Source organism: Tachypleus tridentatus, chromosome 9, assembly GCF_004210375.1.
Source record: "Tachypleus tridentatus isolate NWPU-2018 chromosome 9, ASM421037v1, whole genome shotgun sequence".
Lineage (NCBI taxonomy): Eukaryota > Metazoa > Arthropoda > Merostomata > Xiphosura > Limulidae > Tachypleus > Tachypleus tridentatus.
In genome coordinates this window covers 51,457,008-51,484,346 of record NC_134833.1, presented here as the reverse complement: position 1 = coordinate 51,484,346, position 27,339 = coordinate 51,457,008, and the positions used below count along the sequence as shown (strand labels likewise).

Below are 27,339 nucleotides of genomic sequence, written 5' to 3'. Positions count from 1 at the left end.
ATTTGATTGGAAGGACTTACTGTTTTAATGAAATCTGACAAAGAAAGAAAGATATGGAATGTGATATAGCTGGTCAGCTGTTAAATTACCTGTTATTGATTTTAATATTTTAGTAAATTAACAACATTGTCTTATAACTTGTAAAATTAAATGTTCATATGAAATATTTTCATTAATCCTGTAGTGCAGCATTTCCCAAACTTTTGTCATCTACACATCCTTTAAATAAATATTTCTTTCATACTCCCCGTCTTTTTTGAATGAATGAAAGATTAGGTTAAGTGACAAAATGTAATACATGGGTATGCATTTAAATACTATGTGTATTGTTGTAATTGCTCATTATATTTGTTAATAAAAAACATTAAAATTATTAATTGACTCTACCCTAATTAATATTGTCCTTTGGGGGAGGTACATGCTTTGGGTTAGGTTAACATTACTATAGAGTTTGTCAATTATGATAATCTTGTCTTTTGACTACTAATTTGTGTTTTGCTTGTGATTAAATACTTGTTTTCTTTTTTCACAGTTTCTTATAGAATTTTAAAACTCCAGTTTTCAGGAAGCATTGTTTCAATAAAATGTCTGGCCCGGCATGGCCAAGTGGGTTAAGGTGTTCGACTCGTAATCTGAGGATCACAGGTTCGAATCCTCGTTGTACCAAACATGCTTGCTCTTTCAGCTGCAGGTGGGTGGGTGGTATAATGTGACAGTCAATCCCACTATTTGTTGGTAGAAGAGTAGCCCAAGAGTTGGCAATGGATGGTGATGACTAGTGCTGATAGCCTTTGAATAGCTTTGTGCAAAATTCAAAAAACAAACAAAACAACAATAAAATTTCCAAATCTGTTGGTGTCATATTAAGAAATATTTATGTAATTACTCTAAATTGTTTTCCGTTTTCTATATGATTTGCAAGTAAGGGAAGAATTTTTGATGCATTTTTGTAATAACAAGTTTGTTTCTGCATAAAAATGTGTTGTGTTTAAATTTTAAGTCCTAATCAAAATCTCTTTTTCTATTTAACTACTTGGGAGAAAGTTTTAATTAATTAAATTTTTCTGATTGAAACCCTTTGTTAAGTCTCCTTTGAATGTGAAAGCAGACATAAATATACAATGTATTTGTCAAATGGTAAATTTGTTTATAAGACCAAATGCTGTTTGTATTCCATTTGTAAAAACTCTGCTTTCCTGCTAAGCTTTAGGTAAAGCTTTAACATATTAATTGATGCTATCTAAATCATTATGTGGCATGGTACATCTATTTTTACAGCCTTTTTCAGTTGTTCTATGATCAGTTTATTTTAACATGATTACAGTATATTTAATCATTTCATCGGCAAACCACCCCAAATTCATACTATATATATCAGCTGTATTTTAAATCTGCTATGTCTGTAAAAAGAAAGTTTTAGTGGAGAAAGGTCTTAATATACCTTTTCTACCAATTTGGGATTTACTTGAGATTAAAGTTTTGATCTTTTCTCATAGATGTATTCATTGTTATGTAAAATTTAAGTCACACATTATGCCATGTTTTATGAACTAAAACATTATAATATTAGTTAATCACATACACTTTTTGCAGGTGTCTTTATTAGCAGGTGTTCTCAAGCTAGTAATTTTGGTGGATGAAACATGGAGCAGCAGCACTGTTGAAGAAATTTCTAGTTTGTTGGATACAGTTGTTAATCAACTGGAATCATTACAAAAACTAAATCAGGTATTTGTTTGTTCATGTCAGATGTGTATGACCAAAACAAATCAGGTTGAGGTGTTTGTATTGTTTGTGTTAGGCATATATGATAATTATTTATATGTATATTAATATATTAAAATTATTTTTCTGGGGTACACACATTTTTTTCATTTTGCTATTTAACTCTTTCACAACGGGTCAAAGGCCATGTCATCATGTTTGTTGACTTGCATTCAAAAGTTTATTGAACTACTATTTTATGAACTTATGTCAAGTTTGGAATGAAATTATATATTATAGTTCAAATTTTTATATTATATAACTTATTAATTTCTTAATTTAAAAGTAAATATTAAAATAACACACTTAAATATAGATTTTAGTGAGTCATGTGCTATGTTAATGCAGAACTGTTTAAAATTAGATGTTTGTGATGTCAAAATGCTAAGACTATTTTTGTACAAATTAGGAATTCAAATTACCAATATTATCAAGCTAAAATATAAAATAAGAACCTCATATCTTTATTATTTTGCTGAGATATGACTTGTGTAATGAATAAAACACAGTGCTCCCATTCACCTCTTTCCATTTTTGGAAATGGTTGCAATATATGACATGTGAATAACCAATTGACAGCTTAGAATGTCTTTCTAGTGGTTTTCACAATCATTTTAATCTGACAAAAGGTGACCACATTCTTTCGAAACAAGATTTCAAAAGGTTGGTTGTGTCTTTAGTCTGCTTGAAGTTTCATATTTTTTAAACCTAAATACATCTTAATTACTAAGCTTAATTATTGTGGAATTGTGTGGTGTCAGTAGAGTTGTTTATGTTTTTTTTGTTATTCAACTGTTTATATAAAACCTAAAAAAATTTGATTGATATCTTCCGTGTGCAAAATTTTAAAAGGCTTAGCAACCTCTGTCCAGCAGCAACCAAGTTCAAAGGTCGTAGCAAGAAGAGATAATTGTTTTCTTTACTTCTAGAATTATTTTCTATATTTTTAGAAAAATAAGTTTAATAATTTATTTCTAAATAGATACAATCTATATTTATGCATAATATATAGTAATTGAAATTTGACTGTATATTACAAAATACTAGTCCACTAAAACACAGCCAAGTCAGAGAAAACTAAAGATCAGTTTTATATTATTGGATACATAACATGAGTGCAAGTTTAATGTTGGTTAGGTATGACTGGAGGCTAAGTATAATAAAAATAATAAGTATATAGTATTATGAAACTTAAACTTCTTGGACTAAACATTTGTGTTTCTGTGTTATAATGTGTAGTCATTCTAGCATGATAAAATATAATTTATATTTTTTTCTAATTTTTTTATGATGGCTATGAGGTTGGTGAAATAACAGATCTCACATAGTTAGGGGATAGAAAATAAAATAAAAGCATTACTGGAAACAAACATTTGAAACATATTTAGGAAGTTTTAGAGATTACAAAAATAATATTTGATTTGTTTGGGACTAAAAGTAGTTTTTTTAATTATAACATGGAATCACCTTGCACTCAGACCAGTAACAAAACAAACTCAGTATATTTTCACAAATCTTTAGTAAAAAATATTCCATTAAAAATCTCATTTTTTGTGTACAAAAACTTGTAATCTTTACAAAAAGTTTACAAATTTTGTAATATATCTAACCCCTTATCTTGTAATATACAAATAAATGTTTACTATTTTCTGGAGAAAATGAAAGAAACTGTTATATTGAGAGACATACATGAAATTAACCTAGCATCCTGACAAAAGGTCAAATTGAAATAAAACTAACAGCAATAGGCAAATGAGATGTCTACTACACCATGACAATATTAGTTTGCTGGCTGACTTCACTTTCATTCGTGTTAATTCAATAACATCTTACAAGGTTTGGTAATGTTCAATATTACTCAGTAAACCAACAAAGCAAATTATTTTCTCTGAAAGATAATTCATCTGGTTAGCCTCAGTTGAAACTAAACAATCACAATTTAGAACTTTTTAACAAATAACATGTAATAAATTGATAAATTTAAAAATGTCTGTTACATTTAAAGAATAGAGAAAAATGTGAATATTTGTTTAACTTTTATATATTTGTAATATTGCACATCATACAACTTAAAACTAATATTTGTTACACAAATATAATAAAAAATAAAAACTTTATTAGCAATTTATCTAGTTAACTGTAATCTTGCTCTGCTACTTACTAAATACAACATTAACAAATAATGCTAAAAAAAAACCAGTTTCTCTACTACTAGAAGAAATATACCTGTTTCTGAGTAATTTGACGATACTGATTATAAAAATCATGTTGGAAAATACTGATCAACTCTAGTTATGATAGATTTATTCAAAATATTTTAATATATATTGTGAAAATAATTTTTTCTTTAATAACTTTTATTTATTTATTGAAAATTGTATTTAAGGTTGTATAATATGTATGCTTTGATAAGTTTCTTTCACTTTCACAGCATGAGTGACAGGAACAAATGGCTTGTTGTCCCCATTGTGCAAAAATACAGCTTTCAGACTAATTTTAAATGAGTTGATAAAAAGTTTCCATTCTTAACAATGATGTTCAGTAACTAATTCTTCCATGAATGCATCAAAATGTGTACAGAAACATAAAGTATCTTGCATCCTCTAGTGAGAAACAAGACTGTGATAGTGACTTCAGTAAATTGGAACTCTTGTTCCTGTAGCTAATATCTTCCATTGCTGTAAATCAGAGCCATGAAGTTCCTCGTGCTGCTTTGATGGAAACAAGCCATGAATCAGATTGTTTAGTTATTTTTGTGTGGTCATATGAGGAGGTGCTACAGGAATAGAATTACTAGAGAAACAGGATGAAGATTATTCATTGTCTTCTTTGCAGGATAACTTTTGTTTCCCAATTCAATGGCAGATGCAGCAATGCAAGACTATTCCCATGAGTTACTGATTTCTTTGCAGATACAATATCTAGATATTTAATATATTGTTTAATTTTTCCTCAGTATACATTAGTCATGCAAAAATAATAGTCAGTTTGATCCATGACCTCATGTCATATCATGGAAACTGCAAGTTGCATATTTGTTCTTTTCTTATTCAGCTACTATGTCAGTCCAGATGTGCAAACTGTACACCACATATGAGGAGCTCCATGTTCTTCTTTGTCAGCAGTTTTACACCCAAAATACCATGTCTGGTATTTTTTCTTCATGAAACTGTAATATAGTTTTCACAATTGTAGTGGAAGCTGTTTGGTTGATTTTTGCACTTTCAGACTTTACTTAACCAGGAAGTAGACAGCATTTCAAATGTTGTCTGAAATATGTAAAAAAAAGTTATGTTTATAGAAGTAGCATTTAAAAAATTTCAATGAACAAAGTTTTGTAGAATTTCATTATATCACATAAGATGCAAGGATGAAGATAAGACTTTGTTTTGGCTGTGCACAGAGGGAAGCAGAGTAAGAAAGATGTGTCTAATATCACCCCTTCTGTGCTCAGTCAAGGAACTTCTCAAATGTTCTAGCAAACTGAACAGGTGAAGGTTTTATCATTCCCAAATAAAGAAGTTGAGCATAGAAATGAAGCAAATGTGGTGCATTTCACTATGATTATATCAAGGACAAAAACATATATGAACAATATATTTAGCATTTTACACCAATACAATACAGTCAATGTTTGAAGTTATCAAAAATATATGCAATTTATCCATTTAATTATTCAAGGAAACGTAATTTCACAGCATAAATTTATTGTACTGAATTGATTGCATGGTACTTCACATAATATGGATAAAGCATTGATATATTACAAAAAATCAAAATGTATAGGTGATAAATTCTGACTACATTTTTGAAATTAGCACCATCATATTATCTCAAATCATATGAGTTTTCTCTAGTAGCAAATTTTATGTTGTTCAGTGTAATTTCACTTCAGGTCTTTATAGTAAAATGTATTTGCATCTTTCATTTTATTTTGTAATCTTGTATGTCTAGATCGTGGTCCAAATCATTAAAGAAGTTTTTGAACTAGTCATCATTGTTCATCTTCAAACCTCAAAACATGAACATCTTAACTTGAAAAATAGTGTGATAAGACTTAGCCTTTTTGTCAACAATGTCATTTTTCATAGGTAGGTTTTAAAATTTCATTCTTCTCCCAGTTTTAACATTTTCAAATTTATCAGCATAATAAAGGCATATTCAATAAATCTTCATGTTGTGAAGTGTCAACATATGACATAATTCATCATTTAAGATATTTTTACTCATCCTATGAAGTTTCATTGTTGTGTGAGAAACTTACAGTAAATTTGTTATTTAATCGGTTATTATTATTTCTAGATTATTTCAGTTGACCATTTAATAAAAATCCAGAGTAAGTTTAAGAAAAGAAAGACTTAGAATTTGGATTAAAGAATAAAAAGTTATATGAGAACATCTTTGTTGGTTAGTCCTTTTGGATATTGGTTCATGTTTATGAAAGATGTAATTTTTGTGAAAACAAATAAATATGATTAGTTTTAAAGCTAAAATGTGATTGTTTTTATTTATTTCCTCTTGTTTGATGTATCAACATAATGCATTCAACTGTAATGATACTTTTATATGAAAATATCTCAGTATCCATAGAAGAGTACATTATGTTCTAGGGAAACGTTTTTGGAAGAGAAATTTTCATCTTACTTAGAAATTGTTATGCTTTTTCAAAAAGATTCAAAAGTTTTGATATGAATTTTGAAAGCTTTTATTCATTGATTATTCATAATTTATTCAATTTTAATAACTTGGCAGGGATCATTTAGAAAAATTTGAGAGAATTCTGAATGGTTCTTCTTCTGAACGTGAGAGTAACAACAAATATCCTGAAATCTTGTTTGAAAAAATTGTGGCTCTGTTGAATGGTGAAGTAAGTATTTCAGATTTTTTGTTTAATGTTTTCCTCAGATTTGTTCTTTAGATGTATTTTTGGAATAGAAATATTTAGTTAAATCTATAGTAAATAGTGAAAAAGTTCTGGACATTTTTAGGAAAAAAATTTCAGGAAATCAGTTGTGATCACTTTGTCAAGCTCTTTCTCACAGACTTGAGAAATGCATATGTCTACAAGTCACTGAAACATTTACATTATTAGCAGAAACACTCTCCTACAGGCAGCTGTTTATGCAAGTAATTACTAATCATAGTATTCAAACCTCATTGAAAAAAAAATTTAGAAAAGTAAACATTTTCTATAATAGAAAAAAAAATTTCTGGGAAGTACAGCATGAGAAAGGTGTTTGGATTGTGCTTTTATTGTCATTCACAACTTGTATCAAGATGATTCAATGTACAGAGCTCAAAATTTTCATACATATTGTTCATATAAACTGTACATTAAAAGTAGTATAGTTTTTTTGAAAAAGTAATAGTTTTCTTAAAAATAACCTCTACTTTCTCAGTAATACATTTAAAAAATTACATCAATAAAGACCTAACCAAACCTTCACGTACAGTCCTAGTGAAAGTCATGTTATTGTTGTGAGGAGAGTACATTTAAAATTGTGTTCTGTTATAAAGAAATGGTTGTTGCATACAACACAGTTATTTTTCTAGTTGTCTGAATCTTGAATATCTAACATATAATTTTTTTTGGATTTTTTCTTTCTGATGGCATTTAGTAGATGATTCAGGAGTTTTGATTACATACCTAAATATTGACATACATGCTACATCCACTATTGTAAGATAATTTGTCTTTAACTTTTTCTACTCTGATAAGCAAGCTTAAGTATCAAAACTCAGCCATCAGTTTGTTTGGCTAACATGTGTTATAAATTATACTTATTTTAGCCAGTGTTCAATAAATATTTGTTTTAACATTGAAGACTTTTCAGTGTGCTTATATTTTAATTTACTTTTCAGGAGATTTAAGTATTTTGATATTTTTACTTGTAATTCTGTTTCAGTCGGCATGTACTACCATCAATTCTGATGTTTTGAAGCTTTCTACATTGGAATTCCTACCTGAGATTCTTAAAAGCTTTGCTTTTAAAACAAGGTTCTCCTTCTTTTTTTTTAATATTTAGGTGTAAAATTTATAAGAGTGCTTTATATTTATAAGACTTCAGAATTTTATTTTCATGAGGAATAAGTTTGGATGAAATTTTTGATTATGCTTTCTTTTATTTTCTATCATTATTTTACCTAAATCAGAAATATTCAGCAAGATTGCTTGTGGTATCTTGGTTAAAATTAATTGCTGAATGAATTTTTCAAGTATTCATCTTTTTGGCAATGAAATAACATATAAAAGAAACTATTTTGTGTCCATTTAGATATTTGTAAAGAAAACAGTTTTTAATTGTTACTTAACTGATTTAGTTATTCTGAGAAAAACTGAGTGTTGTTCATTAATCAGTTAAAATCACAGCTAATGGAACTTTATTTTGTTCAGTTAGTTTTTTGTTTTTAAAAATGAATTCAATATTTGTAATTAAGTAAAATACCTTAACATGGTAGTTGAAAAGCTGTTTCATGGGAATATTATACTAAAGATTATATCAATTTGTGTGAAGAATGATGACACACAGAAATAAATTTGGAGGTTTAAATTTTACCATACTGGAAAGTGGTTAAGAGAAAACATAACTTGTATCTGATGTAAATTAAAAGTTTAAAGTTATAACAAATGATTCTAACAAACAAATTTTAGAAAATTAAATTTTATAAATTAAGAAAAAAGACTTGTATTATGAATTTATTTTGTTAGCATTATGTTATTGAAACAAGCAGTGATGCTCTATCTTAGGTTGCCAACTGAGTGTAAAATGGTAAGTTTTGATGCTTGAGCATTATTTACTAATGTTCCAGTCAATAAACAATAGAATTTTCAAACAAAAACGACCTGAATTAAGCCTAACATTTTCAGAACTGATTAGTACTTTCATTTCATTAATCAAAATCTATATTAAAACATTTCAATATTTGAAACAAAAGTAGAAAATGACAATAAGAGTGTCATTCCCAATACTAAGCAACATTTCTTTCTTTTTTTTGAAAGTGAATTACTTCCATTAACAGACATGAATAACATAAAGATTTCATGGTTACACTACATAAATAATATCTTCTCTGTCTGAACAAGTTACTGAAGTTGTTGTCAACATTATTTTTCAAAAATTTAACCTTCTTCATAGCACAATAAAATTTAAATTTTTAATGGAAAATGAACAACTTGCTTCTGTTTCTGATACAATATCATATTTTTTCTTACATAGTATCTGTCCTAAATTTGTACTGCCCTTTATACATGCCATTTTTTCTCTTGCTGCTAGCCTTGAGGCTTCCACCTAATTTCTTGTAATTACGCTTGGTATAGCTGAGTTAAAGTATGCAAATGAGCAGGCAACTTTCTACCAATAGTGCAGCCAACTCCATCTGTCTTGGAGATTACACTCATCACTTCTTGATTTGGCATTTACAAGTGCATTTGTGTTTTTGTTTGTTTGTTTGTTTTTCACTTCTTACATTGCATTTTTTGCTTTACCTTTAAATTTATTGTCATTTTCTTATGGAAAGTATTACTCACATTATAAACTTGCAGTTTAATGTAACTACTACTACTTCTGGTATAGATTTTTCCACCATTCTTAACACTACTGTGGTTTTTGGCTTTATACGTTTGACTGAGCAAATTTCAGCTTTGGTGTATTGGGAGTTGGATTCTTATGTGTGGCTTTTATCATCTCCTGAGCCATAGTCAGATCTCACTTTCTCTAGGGTATTTGTTCCTGAGACAACACATCAATTGGCATTACTTTCCTTGATCTTCATCTCTTTATGGATAGATCACTGATAAGGGGGGAGCATATTTGGATTCTTAGAAGATAGTCAGCCATTGGTCTATGGTAAAATTGACTCTAAACATCAATCTTTTGCAGCTTTAGATTGTTTGTTGGGCATTGGATCATTTCTTCCTGTAGTAAGATGACACCTCATCCTGATTCATTCTCAAAGTTTGATTGTTGTTTCTTATATCAACTGGCAAGGGGCACCTGATCTCATTCACTTTGTATTTTAATGCTCAAACTTCTTTTGTGGGCTCAGTTTCAACATGTTCACCTTCTTACTTGTCACATTCTGGGCATTCTGAATCTTTATGAAGACTGGCTTTCTTGTCTTCACAAAATTCTACCAATGGAGTTGTCTTTCACTCCTTAGATGTTCTAGTGACTGTGTTCCCAGGTGGATTCTTCTCTTTTGTATGCTACCCATTTCAGTACCAAACTTCTACTGTCCTGGTCACCTGGTGGTGGATGGGTTTAGTCAGAATTGGTTCAATCCATATGGGTATGCTTACCTTCCTACCTGTCTTTTTCCCCAAGACTTTTGACTTATTCAAACCACTTACTCATTGGGCCCTTCTCATCATTCCTTTATGGCCAGCCCTGTTGTGGTTTTCACTTTCTTCAGTCATCTCCTTCCCTGTTGCTTCCTCTTTTCCAATCTGTTCTCTGACAATCTCATTTCTCCTGGCTCATCAACCAATGCTCACACTACATCTCATACATAAGTTTTGTCTAGTTCCTTGCAATGAGGTCTGGACTGTAGTTAGTCTTCTTTCTTTCTAATTCTGTTCATTCTTCGTTTTATTTATTTACAAGCATAAATAGTGCATTTTCCATTTGTTGTTCTCTGTGTCATAGCTTCTCCTGTTCCCTATCTTTTCAACTTTTCTCCTGGCTCTTTGACAAAGTGTTATCCATTTCTGACAGGCTATTACTCTCACCCTCCTTTGAAGCTTTAGCTTCTTGTTCTATGTACTGTTTCTACCTCAAGACTTATTTTTACTCCTTTTTCTATGTGAACATTGTGTATTAGATGTGTTTGCTGTTAATGTTTCCCACATACTTTATGACTATTTTTGTTTTCTCCATTATCTTAAATATGCTTTTTCCCTAAACACAATTTTGATGCAAGAGGGAAACAGCATGTTCACACCTGTTTCCCTTCCATCTGTTGCTCACCTCTGTTCTTGTAAGCTTTTCATTGTTATGTTGTCTGCATGGCTTCTTTTTGTGGTACTTGTTCCTGGCTTTTTATCTCTTGGAACTCCTCTTCCACCTGAGATCTCTCTACTGTTACCCTTGCTTGAGGTCATGCACTCTGACCTGTGGACCACACCTCACACATTTGTTGTGTGTAATCTTCATCATTTTGCTGTCACTTCCTTGTCTGGATATTGTTAGCTGCTCATCACTATTCTCTATACCTCATATAAAGCTTCAAATGATTAAGTTCTAATTTTTTATCTGTGTCCTTTTCAGTAGCCTCTTTCTGCATTACTGAATCCTGCTTTGAGGCAAATGTTGCCTGTCCAGGTGTTTGTAACTTTAAATCTGCACTGTGAGACATTTATAGTCTATAATGCTCACCTATGGGTTAGGGTGTACCTCAAGACTGCCTGATGCTTTTTTGCAATAACTTGTTTCGTAACTGATGAGTCTTCTAGACAGTACCACCTTCAGGGACTATTATGAGTAAAGTGATGTTGGAATTACTGCTTAGCTTTCTGGTCAACAATGAATAAACCCAGACCAGCTTGCTTTTCAAGGTACGGTTTCTGTAGTCACTCATGGCACGTTCTTAATGCCTTGTATTCCTCTGGAATCCTCTCTGCATGTTTTCTCCCCTCTCCTAGTGGAATACAGGGTTGTTTTTTTTTACATACCAGTTCCTAGCTGCTGAGATAATGAATCATGGTGGCTTCCTCCTGAGTGTGTCCATTTCTACTCAGTCAAGAGAAAGGAAGTGGTCTTCTCTAGGTGTAAATGATGAGTGTTCTCCTGTTTTTCTCTTCTACTTCCTTATCTTGAGGTGAGGACGCTTGGGACCTTTCTCCAACTGTGGACTGGTAGATAGACATATACCCAATGCTGTGTTATTTTGGATGGGAATTTACCCATCAAATGTGGTGTATTGCACCTAGCCACTCCATACCATGTGGTGCATCCATTTACAGGTTGGACTTATCATTTTTCTGCCCAGGCTAGAGACACTTATCTTTAGTGTGGGCAAAAACTGTATCCTGGTACAGATGTGTTGCAGTTTCCCATGGATGTGACTTCACATCATCCTCTATGAGTTGTGTCTGAATGCCCTCATAAGAACACTAATATAGGTAATTTTTTACCAGTCTTAACACTACTTTAAAGTGGGATTCCAGCTATTGTGCCTTTATTGCTGAATTTTTCAGAAATCTGCATATTTCTGAGTAAAGAATCTTTTATACTGAGAAGAAAGTAGTATGATATATGTGGTTCTACTGTGCTGTTTTTCATGCATTGTCTGTGGCATTGTTGGTCATTTCCATTGATAAATGTGGGGGAATGTATCCCCAGATAGCACTTGATTCACCAGTGGTAAAGGTACCTGTTCACATTTCTGTGGTATGTTATACTTTGCTGCAATCTCTCCAGTGAGTAACTGAATGTATCTATGGTGAATGTAAGTTATTCACTTCTTTTGCCAAAGTTCTCTGTTAAATCTACATGTATTTATGTAGATTTTTTAGTATTTTGTTATTAAGAGTTAAAAGAAATAGGTAACAAATTGTACACTTGCATACTAAAAAGGGTTAGTAATATTCAAATATAACTGAAATATATCTGATAATTAAGTCATGAAATATCAATTGCTCATGCTCAAATATTGTGAAATAAATCTATAAACTCCAAAATAACATAGTAGCTTTTGACAAGTAAAACACAACAGTATTTTCAGTTTGAAGTGAGATGTAAAAGCTTACTTTTATTCTAACTCTAGCATATTATTTATTATTTATTTATTCTGAAGTTAATACATATGTCTTTCCAGAAAATTTGATAATTATCCATTTTTGAAGTTGGCTATTTTGCTGTGCAACATCATTGGTACTGAAGTCGTTTCTCAGTTTTCTCCAGAGTATTCCTTATTTGCACATCAACAAAAGGTAAAGTAATGTCATGTCTACAAACTAACTTATCACAATTTGAAAACATTTGTTTTGATAATCATTCATGACTGTTCATCAGAAATCATTGTTGTAATTACTGATGAGAAAGTACTTATTCAGAAGTTGATAAATCAAAATAATCCAGTAACTGCATATTTTAAGTAAATGACAGAAAATTAACATTTCATACTCATTCAGAAGTTAGATAATATATGTCAAAGTTTCTTTAATAAAAGAAAAACAGTTAAAGCATTATAAATTACTTAATGAATGACTTTTGTTTTTTGAGTAAAATTTGTGTGAAATATTAATATAATTTTAAATGTAAAGTTGAGCATTTATAGCAGTTTCAAGTTTTTGCATCCCATTTTTGGACAGTGGGTGCATAAATGTGGTTTTCAAATCACTTAGCTTAGCATAGTCCAAGTGTTGGTGGTATGTGATGCTGACTACCTGTCTCCCCTCTAATCTGTCAATTCAAAATTGGGAATGGATGCTGCAGGTGACCTTTGCATAACTAAGCATATACTTTCCAAACAAACACTAAAACGTGTTTTCAAACTTCTTCATTAAAAAAGAACACATTCTTGCCAGATGAAGTCTTAGAAGGTACTCTTGTTACTGTTTTAAAACAAAAGAACATATCTTTTCCAGATAAAGCATTAGAGAACTCCACTTTTCCAAACATTTACTGAATTTTGTTTCAGTACTGTAGATTTTAATACTCTTTTAATTCTGAGTGGATGATTTCACATGAAGATTTTAATAGAATTTATTATATAATTTTTAGAACTTTCTAAATCATCTATTCATTTCATATTAAGTATGATATTGTTTAGAATTGTTCATAATAATACATAATATTGTATTATTAAAAAAAGAATAACTAAAACAGTTATATGATGTGTGTACAGAGTTATGTGAAGTGAAATATTGTTCATGTGTAGAAAAAAAAAGATTATTGAGTTATGTCCTCTAAAATTTACTACAGTTTTATGTTTATTATAGCTTATCAGAAAAGATTGTGTAGATTGTATGTTCTTGTAATAACATAATATTCTTTATATTTGTTTTATTTGTCATTAGGTAAACCTCACCATTAATTTGAAGATAAGAGGAATAGCAGAAATCCTCAGGAGTTGTGCAGAGGTCAAGATGGAAACTAGCTATATACTGCAGTCCAGTGAAGAAAAAGGAGGATTTTTTCAGTGGTGTCAGAACGTTTTGGAATGGTTATTGAACAACACTAAGCTAAATAAATGCCCTGCATTATTTCAGTGTCTTGAAGCATTGTTAAAACTGAGCCCATTGATTATTGAACCATCAATTGTCAAAGTATTTCAAGTATTGTGGATACAATGTGGTCAGGTATGACATACATATTTCATTAGAATATTAGTGATAAAGTAGAATAAAATATGTGTAATTTAAATTTTTAATGTTTTTTTTTGTATTAACACTTTCATTGCTAACCTCTTTTTCAAAGTTTAGCCCCATCTGGCTAACAGATTTGTGAGAAAAGATATGATTTCAAGCTGCCAACCTCATCACTTGAAATAGTAATACCCTCAGTTCTTCATAGTAATGAATATTCATGTACATAAGTAAGAATGCCTTACCTGGTGATAAAAATGAGTATAAACAAAGTATCTTTTGTAGCATTTCCCTTGCATGGATTAGTAGAGCATTTCTTTTTATTGGTTGAAATGAAATAAAACCCTATAACTTAGATGAAACAAACTACAAAATACACACTAAAGATCTAAAACAAACCATGTTACAAAGAGGATATAAAGATGCAGAACTCAACAGATGAATTGAAAAGGCTAACAACACTCAGAGGAAAAACATATTAAATCAGAGTACAAAACTTTCAAATAAAATACCTCTTGTTATTACCTGCCAGTTTGAACTCAGAAATATTTCACAAATTCTGAAACATATTTTCATTTCCTACAGCTCAATGATCATCTTAAACAGATATTTCTTGAAGTTCTTGTTGTCTCCTCTGAAAAAGCTGAATTCTAAAAGATATCCTTGTTCACACAAAAGTGAATTACATCCCCCCACAAAAAAAAATGGTTGTTGTCCATGCAATAAAGCCAACTGTCAAACCTGCAAGTTCATAAAAACTACTGATTCATTTTCTGACAAGCATGATCAAAGAACTTTAAAATATCTAAAGAAATCACTTGTGAAACAAAAACCACCATTTATCTTAAAAAATGCAATCACCAATATGTACAACATAGATAGGTAACTCTTAAAGATCATTTTACCAACCATAAATCTTCTATTAACACGAAAAAAAGATCTCCCTGTTGCTCAACACTTTAACCAACCTGGTCATTCCATAACCAATGTTTCTTTCATTGGCACTGAAACAGGATTCAAAACTGAAGCAGATAGAGAAATAAAAGCAGCTTATTGGATTGCTAATCTAAACACTGTTCAATCTTTCAGATTTAATCTTGATCCTGGAATCAGTGATCTTTGTTCATTGATTTCGTCTCTTTGAGAAAAATAATTTTATTCTTTGCCTGCTTTTTCATGTAATACGAAAGCTGAATTTCCTAAACATTACTATTTGTATAAGATAATTTTTCATACCTGTTTTATAAATTGATTAGTATATCTTTCTCAGTCAGTCTCCAGGGGCCACCTATATTTAACTTAAACACCTAAGTATAGTTCTAAATATACATATATTTAGCTATTTCTAAATTAAAATATCCTTAACACTTTTTCACATACACTCTTGCCATTAGCTACGTTCTACTGGAAACAAAATGCTTGCAATGATGCATGAAGAAATAAACATTTCCTGGAAAACTGGATGACCTTCATGATGTCATTAAACTCCCTTTATATATATATATATATCGCTCATTCAACTACACCACCACTCCCAGTTTGTCCCTGAAGAAGAAAGGTCCATCTTTAGAAAGCCTCAGGTTATATGGTATTATCTCAAGACTTTTTGAATCTACATGTTTTTCTAACATCATGAATCTTTTTATTGGTTGGTGGCATGGCCCAAGTTCATGTTCTTTGAGTCCACCAGTTAGACATGTCTCAGTCTTTCGTATTTGAACATATGCTGCATCTTGGGGCACTTCTTCGTTATCGGATTCAAATTCCTCCAGAATGGAATCAATTACATCCATTCTGAAATTCAGCAGTGAGAGTTTTTCTTTGTATTATCCTGAGTGTACAAGATGTACGAGTTGACCATTCAAAGTTCAAACATACAAGGTGTGTTCAAAAAATACGTGGACTGATGTCATAAAACAAAATGTACTTTATTTAGAAGTTACAGGTCTGGGACCCCTTCAAAGTACTGTCCTTCCCAACGCACACACTTATCCCAACGGTGTTTCCACTTGTTGAAACAGTCCTGGCACGCTTCTTTTATAATGTCCTCCAGCTCCTTTGTCGCATTTGCCTTAATCTCGGGAATCGTCTCAAATCTTCTTCCTTTCATAGGTCTTTTGAGCTTGGGGAACAAGAAAAAATCACAAGGAGCAAGGTCAGGTGAGTAGGGGGGTGGGGAAGAACAGTGATCGAGTGTTTGGCCAAAAACTCACGAGTTCTGAGGCACAAATTTCGCAGCAACGCAGTGCATCTTCAATTTTTCGGTCAAAATCTCGTAACAAGATCCAACTGATATCCCACACACTTCAGCAAGTTCCCTGACAGTCAGACGTCGATTTGCCTGCACCAGGGTGTTGATTTTGTTGACGTGTGGGTCGTCATTTGACGTGGAAGGACGGCCAGGACGCTCATCATCTTCAATGGACTGTCGACCATCCTTAAAACATTCATGCCACTTGAAACATGCCGTACGCTTCATAGCAACATCACCGTAAGTCGTGTTAAGCATAGCAAAAGTTTCAGTTGCAGATTTTCCAAGTTTAACACAAAATTTCACAGCAAGTCGTTGCTCCTTCAGGGCATTCATTCTGAAATCGCACTTCACTTAAAACCGCGTAGCTAATACACAAATGAAGATATCTGCAATCAGGAAATGGTGTAATCAGCTGATCTGTGCGAACCTAGAGACACCAAGCAGATTCCCCTGGAATTAACTGGAGCGGCGCAATTCAAACAGTCCGCGTATTTTTTGAACAGCCCTCGTATATGGAACAAATTTCTTTGTTCATATCAGTGTTTTCCATGTATAAGGAAAGTATTTTGCCATGTGATGAAGTTTGTCAATGCAATACATGCATCTATTGTAATTAAGCACACAATCTAGTTTTTTAATTGGGTAATTGTCCTTGTCTTTCTTGCCAGTGTTCAATTTTCTGAAATCATAAAGTGTGGAGACAATTTTTGCTGGCTGTTTGTCTTTCCACACTAACATATCTCTATCTCAATGAAAAACCATCAAACCCTTCTGCAGTTTGTCAGCTGTATGCCACACATCATGAGAAGGCATCTCAGTTCAGTCTTGAAGTTCCAGGCATATGGATCTTTTGTTCATCTTCCAGCAAAAAGTTAGGTAGGATCATCTTTATACTTTGTTGCCAAACCCATACATATATGTTAGGAGATCACAGATTTACTGCAGCATTTTGCCAACACTAGAATACAGGTTGTAGTTGTAAACATATCCACAAGTACATTCTGAAAGGATCTACACATTCTTCCTCTATTTGACAGTTTTTTGCAGATTGTAAACACAAAATATTGGATGATCTCATCATTTGAGCATTCCTTTATCAAGATACAGTATTTTATGTGCAGTATATACAGCTTTGAACTTGTTTACAATGTAATCATAAATTGGCCACATTTTATAGAGTCAGTATTGACAACTTCAGACATGCATTGTTATCATTGGATAAACTTCAGTATGAGTAGACATCCCTTGCCATAGTTTGAGGGTGAAAAAGGGAAGCTGTTAGTATATCTGAATCTCTATATTTTTTTACAGTCTCAATGTTGAAGAGAAGGGCTAAAAACTGGCAAAATTTGTTTGAAGTAAAATCTTTTATCATCTAGCACAGGAATATCTCTTCAAATCTTAATGTTCCTGGAAAAATTGTGAAGCATAAAGATTTGCTACTCTGAAAACACTGTATATTAATTCATTAGTAATAAATAATTGAACTATTAAAGGCAGCTCTCTGTGTTATCTGGTCTAATGTTTATGCTGGAATACCAATGAATTTTTGAACATCTTAAGGTCTGTCCACATTAGTTGTTTTCCCTGTCCTGATTACCATGGGGATGACCTCAACCATGGCCAGGTGCTTCTGCATAACCAGCTGTAGCACTATTTTATCTGCCAGTATTAGACCTACCTAGACCGACATGTGCATTTAGGTCATCCGTGTCAAATCACTCAATTCATTGCTATTATTTGAGTCAATTTTCATCATCTGTACTATATTCCTTGGAATCCTCTACATCTTCTGCATCTGAATCATCACCAAATCAATCAGATTCAGTGTCCCTATCAACAAATATTTCTTACAAAATGTTTTCAGCAGAATGAAGCAGAGCTTGTTTCATGGTTGCTGCTATCTTGAAAATCGTGGAAGCAATATGAAAACTCATGTCATATTTTCAGTTTTGTAATATCCGTACAAAGTACAAAACTACCATGATTAATGAAATACAATGGAGACAGACTAACATAATTTCAAAACACCTGTTATAAGCTTATGTTTTGTTGAAAGTGTGGTATGTACAGTACAATAACATTCATGTCTCCTTGGGTTGTACCATCACTATTTGCTCTCTATACCTTAACCTGAAATGCATTATAATCAATAAGACTTCAATACCCTCATTGAGCAACTGCCAAACCCATTTTTAATCTTGGGAGATTTCAATTGGCATAATCCCCTTTGAGGTGGCTCCTGTATTGATATGAGAGGGCTCACCATAGACCATATGCTCCTGAACCACAACCTGGCTCTATTCAATACTGGCTCTTACACATATTTTCATGCACCTGATCAGTCATTTACAGTTATAGATCTTTCTGTCTGTTCCCCTTCACTACTCGCTCGCTTTTCCTGGGAGGTTAACATCAATCCACGAGGTAGTGATCATTTTCTCATCATCTTATAAGAGATTGGCCATGATCAGTACCATCCAACCCATGTACCTTGGTAGAAGTTGGTCCAGGCCAACTGGCTTTCTTTCACTACTCTCTCGGGAACTTGATCCTGCCATCTTATGTAAATCATCCATAGATGATTGTACAGCAGCAGTAACCAACAGCATTATACAAGCTGCTACTCGATGCATCCCTAAAACCTCGACATGTTCCCCACGACATCCCTGCCCTTGGTGGAATTCTGCCTGTTCTATAACACGAAAAACTCAGAAACATGCTTGGGATAAATTTTGAAGATATGCCATGCTCTCAAACTGCATTGCATTTCAGCAAGCCCGTGTATGTGCTCAGCAAGACATCAAAGCCAGAAGGAATCTTGGAATAAATACACCTCCAGCATTTCTTAAACTATCAGCACATAAGTTATATGGGTTAAGATCTGGAGGGTGAGTGGAAGATATACTTCTCCCCCCCCCCCCCTCTATCTTAATATCTGATAGCCACGAAGTTGCAGATACACAGAGCATTGCCAATACTCTTGGGAACTTCTTCTCTTGTCTATCTAGCGCTTCAAACTTATCCCCTTCCTTTTTTAGCCATTAAAACACAGGCAGTGCATCTGCCTCTTTCCTTTTTCAATTGACCATTCCTATGACTACAATCGTCCTCTCACACTGATGGAACTCAAACTTGCAATTCATTAGTCGGACCTGATAATATACATTATGAGATCTTACGCCACCTTTCCCAGAACTCTCTTACTGTTCTCCTAGCTGTCTTTAATCGGATATGACAGGAAAATGTCTATCCAGATGCTTGGCGATAAGCTACCATACTCCCTATTCTGAAACCTGGGAAGGATCCAACAATTCCTTCAAATTACCATCCTATTACTTTGACAAGTTGTCTCAGTAAGATCTTAGAGAGGATAATCAATGCCTACCTCATTTGGTTTCTTGAATCAAACAACCTCCTCTCACCTACTCATTGTGGGTTCAAAGACAACACTCTATGATAGACTACTTAATTCACAATTCACCTCAACACGTCAATCACAGAAGCCTTTTTAAGGCGACAACATCTTGTTACTGTTTTTTTTATTCAGAAAAAGCTTACGATACAACAAGGAGATATGGCATCTTACGAGACCTTCACTTGTATGGATTGTGTAGCAACGTACCCCTTTTCATCCAGCAATTCTTAATGAAGTGCTGATTCCAAGTCTGTGTGGGCTCTACACTTTCTCATTTTTTCCCATAGGAACTTGGAGTCCCTCAGGGCTGTATTCTGAGTGTCACACTTTTCATTATAAAGATTAATGCCATCAGTGAACAGCTACCCCCTACAGTTGCAAATGGTCTTTTTGTTGATGACTTTCATGTCTCATGTCAGTCATCAAACATGAGGTTTATTGAACGGCAGCTACAAACTGCAATCAATCAGATACTGATGTGGACCACGGTAAATGGTTTTAAACTTTCACTCTCTAAAATCATTTGTATATATTTCTGCCAGAAACAGGGAATCCACCCAGATCCAGAACTTTGTCTTGATGATGTTACACTTCCTGTTGTCCCTGAGGCAAAGTTCTTGGGTCTTATATTTGATTGTAAATTAAATTTTATATAGCACATCCAGCAACTTCATATCAAATGTCTAAAAGCATTGAACATTCTCCATGTCCACTCTTCTACTTCTTGGGGAGCAGATCGATACTCCATGCTTAAAATTTATCATGCCCTCGTTCGATCTAAACTTGACTATAGGTCTGTGGCTTATGGTTCTTCCAGAACCTCAGCACTGAAAATGTTGGATCCTGTCTATCACCAGGGGCTTTGGCTTTGCATTGGAGCTTTTCGTACTTCTCCTGTACAAAGTCTGTATGTGGAACCTCATGAACCCCCTCTATATATTTGTTGTTTGCAACTTTCTCCAAACTTCAATCCTTACTACAGCATCCTACCTGAAAACCACAATGGACCACATTTTTTAATGACAGAAAATCTGCCATTGTTCCTTTTAGTCTCCATATCTAGGCACAATTAAAAAATTGGATTTATCCTTGAATAACATTGCAGTTTCTTCAAATCAGCCTATTCCACTATGGAAATTACTGTCCCCAATTGTAACCCATCTTTGAGTCATCTGAAGAAAGCAGATACACCCGATTGAAAATATCACTCTTTCTTTGCTGAACATCTTTCATATGATCCATCCATTCCTCTTTATACAGATGGTTCCAAATTGGGTGACTCAGTGGGCTCTGCCATAGTTTGTGACAGTTTGATTGTGGCACACAGACTCCCCTCTACAGTTTCAATTTTCACTGCCAAATTGTATGCCATCTCTCTTGCCCTAAATCATATTGAAATAATGCAATATATAAATTGTACAATATATACGGACTCACTCAGCTGTCTATTGCCCTGGAATTATTCCATGATAGTCACCACACTCTTCTTATCAATATCAAAAACACACTGGCCCATCTTTCTCTCTCATCTGTCACCATCCAATTCTTTTGGATACCAGGTCAGGTTGGTATTTGTGGGAATGAGCTGACCAACAGAGCAGCAGTCTGTCTGTTCTGGATCTATCATCCCAGTACCCATTCCATACATGGACTATGGTCCAGTTATCAAATCCAGACTGTACACCAGATGGCGGCAGGCAACCTGGAATGAGCAACACAATAACAAACTTTTTCAAATCAAACCCTCTCTTGGTCTTTGGCCCTCTTGCTTCTGTAAGGATCAAAGAGAGTAGGTTGTTTTGGCAAGGCTATTGGTCACAGTTTTTTAACCCACCACTTCCTTTTATCTGGTTCTGCTGCACCAGTGTGTGGTCTGTGTGGCACTCAGATTACAATCATCCACATTTTATTATAATGCCATCATTACACTCTAGAATGACGACACCATTTTAAAGATATTTGTAAGGCAGGTTTGCCCTTGACTTTGGCCCATGTTCTAGGTGCTCATTTTTTTACATTTTTAAGAACCATTGGTCTTTTACACTTAATTTAAGATTTTGTATCGGAGTATATAGTGTTTTAGTATGATTTCTTTTACACATTTAAGGTTTTAACACAATTTCTTTTACACATTTCAATTTTTATTTTGAATTGAACCCAGGACTGGAAAGGCCAACTTTAGGTGATTGACTGCAAATTTGATCTTGATGCTTCAGTCTTCCTGGCAAGTCTTAATTTTACACATTTTAGTTTTTATTTTTCTTTTGAACTGAACCCAGGACTGGAAAGGCCAACTTCAGGTGACTGACAGCAAAGGTGTACTTCTTGCTTCAGTCTTCCTGGCAGTTCCTAATTTTACATATTTTACTTTTTTTCTTAATTGCCCTATACCTATACTGTACCACATCTTGTCTGGCACAGATAGCCTTGTAGCCTTGTGCCAATAAATGTTGAATACCTACCTGCTGAATAGTTACTGAAATAACTCATGTTTTAATTTCATTTGAAGTAATTTTATGAACCATTTTTAAGATTATGAATCAAATTCTGTTAGTTCTGCCAACTTTCTGTAATTGTTATTTTTTTGAGTAACATAGCATTTATGTCATGCTGTTATTTATAAAATTAATGTGTTCACATTCTTAAGAAGTCAGATTTAAAATATGTTTAGTAAAATACAAAGGACTTTTGAAGCACACGAAGCTAGAGATTAATGAAAAGATATCATGCAAGCAAATGTGTAGGCCATTTTTAGGCTAAAAATACCATTGCTTTCAAGAAATAAGTGAGTATTCTTAACAATGTTAAGTAAAAACTGTGCATCCTTTATGTGTGTTTAGTCTATTGTCATGTGACAGGATGTGAGGCAGAAATATGGCTAGGTTATCTCATCAAGCCATCAACAGGAAATTCATCCAACTCATGGGAACATTTCCAATGAGAGATTGGAATAGAGCGAAACCGTATAAAAGACATGAAATATTATGTGTGTTAAAATACAAATAACTTTAATATTTTGTAATTTGTAATGTATTATATCAGAATACTTACAAGAATTTACCTTTTTTTTTAGAATTTTATGCCTTTGTATGTTCATTTAAGTTGATAATCTCAAATATTAATTTTTTCAAAAGTTACATAATACTTTTTACTTCTTTACTTTTATATGTGATCAAACACTTACTATGCACAGTGATTATGAAAGTTTTGTGTCATCATTTTTATGATGAATGAAGTTGAGTTACTAAGGTTTTTTTCCTTACTTCTTACTATTTTACCCTGCTGCTCATGTCTTGCTGGACTGACTTACTAAGTTAGGTCAACATGAGTTTATATAGCATCTAGGTTACCATAATAATGAGGAAACTTTCATTCCTAATGCATGCATACTGACCCACCTGAAATCATACTGAAATGTACATCTTGTAAGCTCTTGGTTTATTTAATATAATTGGTGTCAGCAGGAAGTAACTTCTGATTTTAATCAGTCTTTTACAGTGTTAAATATTTATCTCAATAGACTTCCATATTTAAAGCAATAAATAAGATAATCATACTTGTCACCTTAAGTTATTGCGTGTTATGGCTGTTTTTCTGTAATTTGTAGCCATGACCATTTAGAGGTGTTATTGCACTAGATAGAGGCAATCATACCTTTGTGACTTTGTACTAGTGATAGCATAATGCTCTTCATGGTAGTTGCATGAATTTTTGGAATTTCTGTCATATTTTGATTAACAACACAGTCACATGAGAACAGAATGTTTAGTAACTATTTCATGTGAATAATAACTACCCTATTCATAGGTGTATTAGGTTAGGTTAATTGATACAAACATTCATTTTTGTATATCACATTTATAAACAGATGTAACTTACTGCTTGTGTTATTTATATATTCCTTTTTCAGTTTAATATTTATTTATTAATTTATAACAATTTTCAACTTAGTACTCCATTTGTCTCACTATACAGACCATAGTTTTTGGTATAAATAACCTGACAAATGTCAGGTCATATCAATATTTAGCAATATTTGTTAGAAATATTCTTGATAAAAACTCTTATCTAAAAGGGTGAGAACATGTGATCTGTTGAATTTGTTAAAAACAAAACCAGATTAAGAAAAGTAATTAAAGTTGGAACTACTTACAATAATAAAGAAGAAAAATATCAAAATTGTTTGAAGAAATTGTGTGTATTAGGAATCACTTTTTACTTCCTTGCCTGTAAAATTTAATATGTTGAAATGTTATACCATCTTTGTGTTTAGCTTGATGAAGAGACTAAAACCCACCAGACAGATTTTCTCTGTCATCTCTTATCAACCTACTTTCGTCTGAAACAGATTCCAAAATTTCTTTCAAAACTGTTTCATGCTATGATGATAACAATTGAAGAGAACAGAGACAGCCAAATAAGTCCACTTTCTTCTTGTCTGCCAGCAGCATTTATGATAAAGTTTACAGAGTCGGTATTGATGCTTCCTTTTGGACAGACTTTGAATGTTTGGAATGTGTTTTCAGACACTGTTACTGAGCTATTGAATATATACAAGAGAAAGAGTGAGTATATAAGCTTATTTGTTTTAAATGTTTTTATTTGTGAAAAGTATCAAATCAAACCATTTCAAACTTGTATTAAATTATAAATTTATCTATTGAACTTTAAAATAACCATTGTATATTTGTTATATGTATATGGATATGAAGAAACAAATAATTAAATATTCTTCTCTTAGTGGTACTTTTAAAATAAAATGAGAAGTGCTAAAGATTGATGATATATGTGTGAAAGTTTAAATTAATGGTTATTTTTACTTGTCATGTGTATTGTACATGTACCTCTTGCATAACTGTTATCATAATTGAGTTGCTTTGAGATAGCTAAAACTTTATAGACTAGTAACCATAGTTTACACTGGATAGTCTTAGTAATATCTGTTTAATATATAGCATATTTTAGGAGCAACTTCTGTAGGACATGTTGAATACATAGCTTCAATAATTCCAGTAATATTTAAATGAGTTTTTACTTTTATTTTGAAAATAACATTATATTTTCATATTGTATCTTTTAAACCTTCTTAAGACATATAATATAGATGAAATCATTGGATATTGAAATAGTATTTTACTCATTTTTATAATGATGTTTTTGAATATTGAGAAATCACTGTTTATCATGTAATATAAAATAAAATTTAAAATCTGTATTTTCCTGAAACTTGAAGTATATATTTAGGAAATAACACCTAAATCACTAAATGAAATAAAACTGAATTTTTTGTTAAATATAATTCCTTGAAAATTCATGGATTTATTCAAAATCTTTTTTTTCTGCCTTTGCTTTATCTAAAACCCTTTAATTTAAGAACAACAAGGGACCTGTTGGTCCATCTAGGCTTGCCCAGTCACTGTACTGATTTCTCAAATAAAAATAAAACACTTAAAACCAGCCTTTATGATTCAAACATTTATCAAACCTACTTTTGAATGCCTTTAAACTAACTGCATTTACTACATCTGAAGGTAACTCATTCCAAAGGCCACCTGCTTCATTAAAAAAATAAAGTTGTATTGGTAGAAGATAATTTCTACCATGCAATATTTATATTAGTCTCAACTAGTATTACCATTTTCACCATTAAATATGAAGAAATATAATTCGTCAACACCATCAATTCCTCTTATAATCTTAAACACCTCAATTAAATTCCTTTTAACTTTTCTTTTTTCATGAAAAAATTTCAGAAACCTTAACCTGTTTGTGTATAAGAATCTTTCTGTCTTGGGTATAATCCTAATAACCCTCCTCTGATCCCTTTTCAACAGTTTAATTTCCTTTCTAATATAAAGACCCCAAGACTAAACACAGTTCTCATGTATTATAATGACATTATAACCTCATTAGATTTGTATTCAGTATATTAAGTACAACCTAAAATCTTATTTGCTCAACTGCTAGCAACAGTACATTGCTTGTACGGGCTTGTATGGCTTAAGGGACTAATCAACCAGAACACCAAGATATTTTTCTTCCTTAACAATGTTAAGATTATTTCCTTTATAATTTAATTTGTAACATGTCACATGCATTACCTTTTAGCTGTTATAATTAAAAACCATCTGTATTTGATTTGCCCAACTCATCAAAATGTCCAAATCATTTTATAAAGCAGTAACATCCTTCTCATGGCCAAAAACAACAAAAACTTTAATATCATTACCAAATATAAATAATTTATTGACCATTCATTCACCTGTGTCATTGATGTAAATCAAAAAAGAAAGGTTCTAACACTAAACCCTGAGGTTACCCCACTAAGGGTTTTAAATAATCTAACTTGATTGAACTTCATTTATAACAACCCTCTGCTTTCTTCCATCTAGCCATTCTTCTATGTAATGAGACAGTCTGTCCTCTACATCTGCAGATTAAACTTTTTAACAAGCCTTTTATGTTGCACTTTGTCAAAAGTTTTTTGAAAATTTAGACAGACCAGTTCCACAGTTATACTATAGGAAGATGTTTGACAAATTCATTTAACAAAGTTCAAAATTTTTTGGATAGTCAGTATGGTTTCACTAATGAAAAATCTTCCTATAGTTTTTTTGGATTTCCTAACTTGTAATTGATCAACTCTCTTAAGCTTCTATAATTCATAAAATCTATGGTTGCAGTCATCTCACACTTATATATTTGTAATTCTTTTTTATACCCTTTTGTGAGCCAATCTGGTTTTTTACTTAAGTCATTCTCTCTGTTCTATGAGGAGCATATCTGTCTCTAATATTTGTGGATTTACTTTAAAAATGTTCCCCATTTGATCAGTATTTGCAAATAATTCAGTTACCCAATTTACAAGATATAATTTTTGTCTTATCCATTCAAAATTAATTTTCAAACCATGGAATGATGGAATGAAAATTTTGTTATTCTTTAGTTCCATATACAGCAGAAATCAAATATAATTGAGAAATTATCACTTGCACTTAAATGATCCCCATTCTTCACCATGTTATGTTCCTGTTATGCTCTCTAACTGTTTGGTGAAGAAAACCCTCCTGAACAGTTTCTAAAAAAAACCTGTCCCCTTCATGATTTGACTCTTAAAATTTCTCAGTCTGTATGCTCGAGGACCAGTTATGACTAGGTGATTAGGGTGCTTACAATCTGTATGTAATGGATTTGAATCCCTGTTATACTAAACATACTTAGCCTTTCAATTATGGGGACATTATAATGTAACAGCCCATCCCACTATTTGTTGGAAATAGAGTAATCCAAGAGTTGGTGGTAGGTGTTAATAACTAGATGCCTTCCTTTTTTTACTGCTAAATTGGGAATGGATAGCACAAATAGCCCTTATGTAGCTCTGTGCAAAATTTAATATAAAACTATATGTCTGAAATTTGAATCTTTCATACTTATAATTTTATTAACATCTAAATAACCTCACTTGAGAGTTTCTCATTAATTTCATCTGGTTGTTTGTGACAAATTTCAACTAAAAGTTTTCTCCCCTTATAACCACAGAAACTCAATAACAGAAACTCAAGTTCAACCTCATATTTTATGTACACAACCATTCCT

At 32.3% G+C, this 27,339-nt stretch overlaps 1 protein-coding gene across 1 annotated transcript in view; it reads left to right on the top strand.

The window, feature by feature from the left end:
• LOC143225243 (unhealthy ribosome biogenesis protein 2 homolog) overlaps nt 1-27,339 on the top strand; it is a 69,216-nt gene that overhangs the window by 12,905 nt on the left and 28,972 nt on the right. The window contains exons 5-11 of the mRNA XM_076454303.1: nt 1,594-1,728; nt 5,719-5,855; nt 6,517-6,631; nt 7,671-7,762; nt 12,580-12,694; nt 13,784-14,065; nt 24,017-24,308. Coding sequence (XP_076310418.1) covers nt 13,853-14,065; nt 24,017-24,308 — 505 coding nt within the window. The 5' untranslated portion in view covers nt 1,594-1,728; nt 5,719-5,855; nt 6,517-6,631; ... (1 more) ...; nt 12,580-12,694; nt 13,784-13,852. The remainder of the gene's footprint in view (nt 1-1,593; nt 1,729-5,718; nt 5,856-6,516; nt 6,632-7,670; nt 7,763-12,579; nt 12,695-13,783; nt 14,066-24,016; nt 24,309-27,339) is intronic.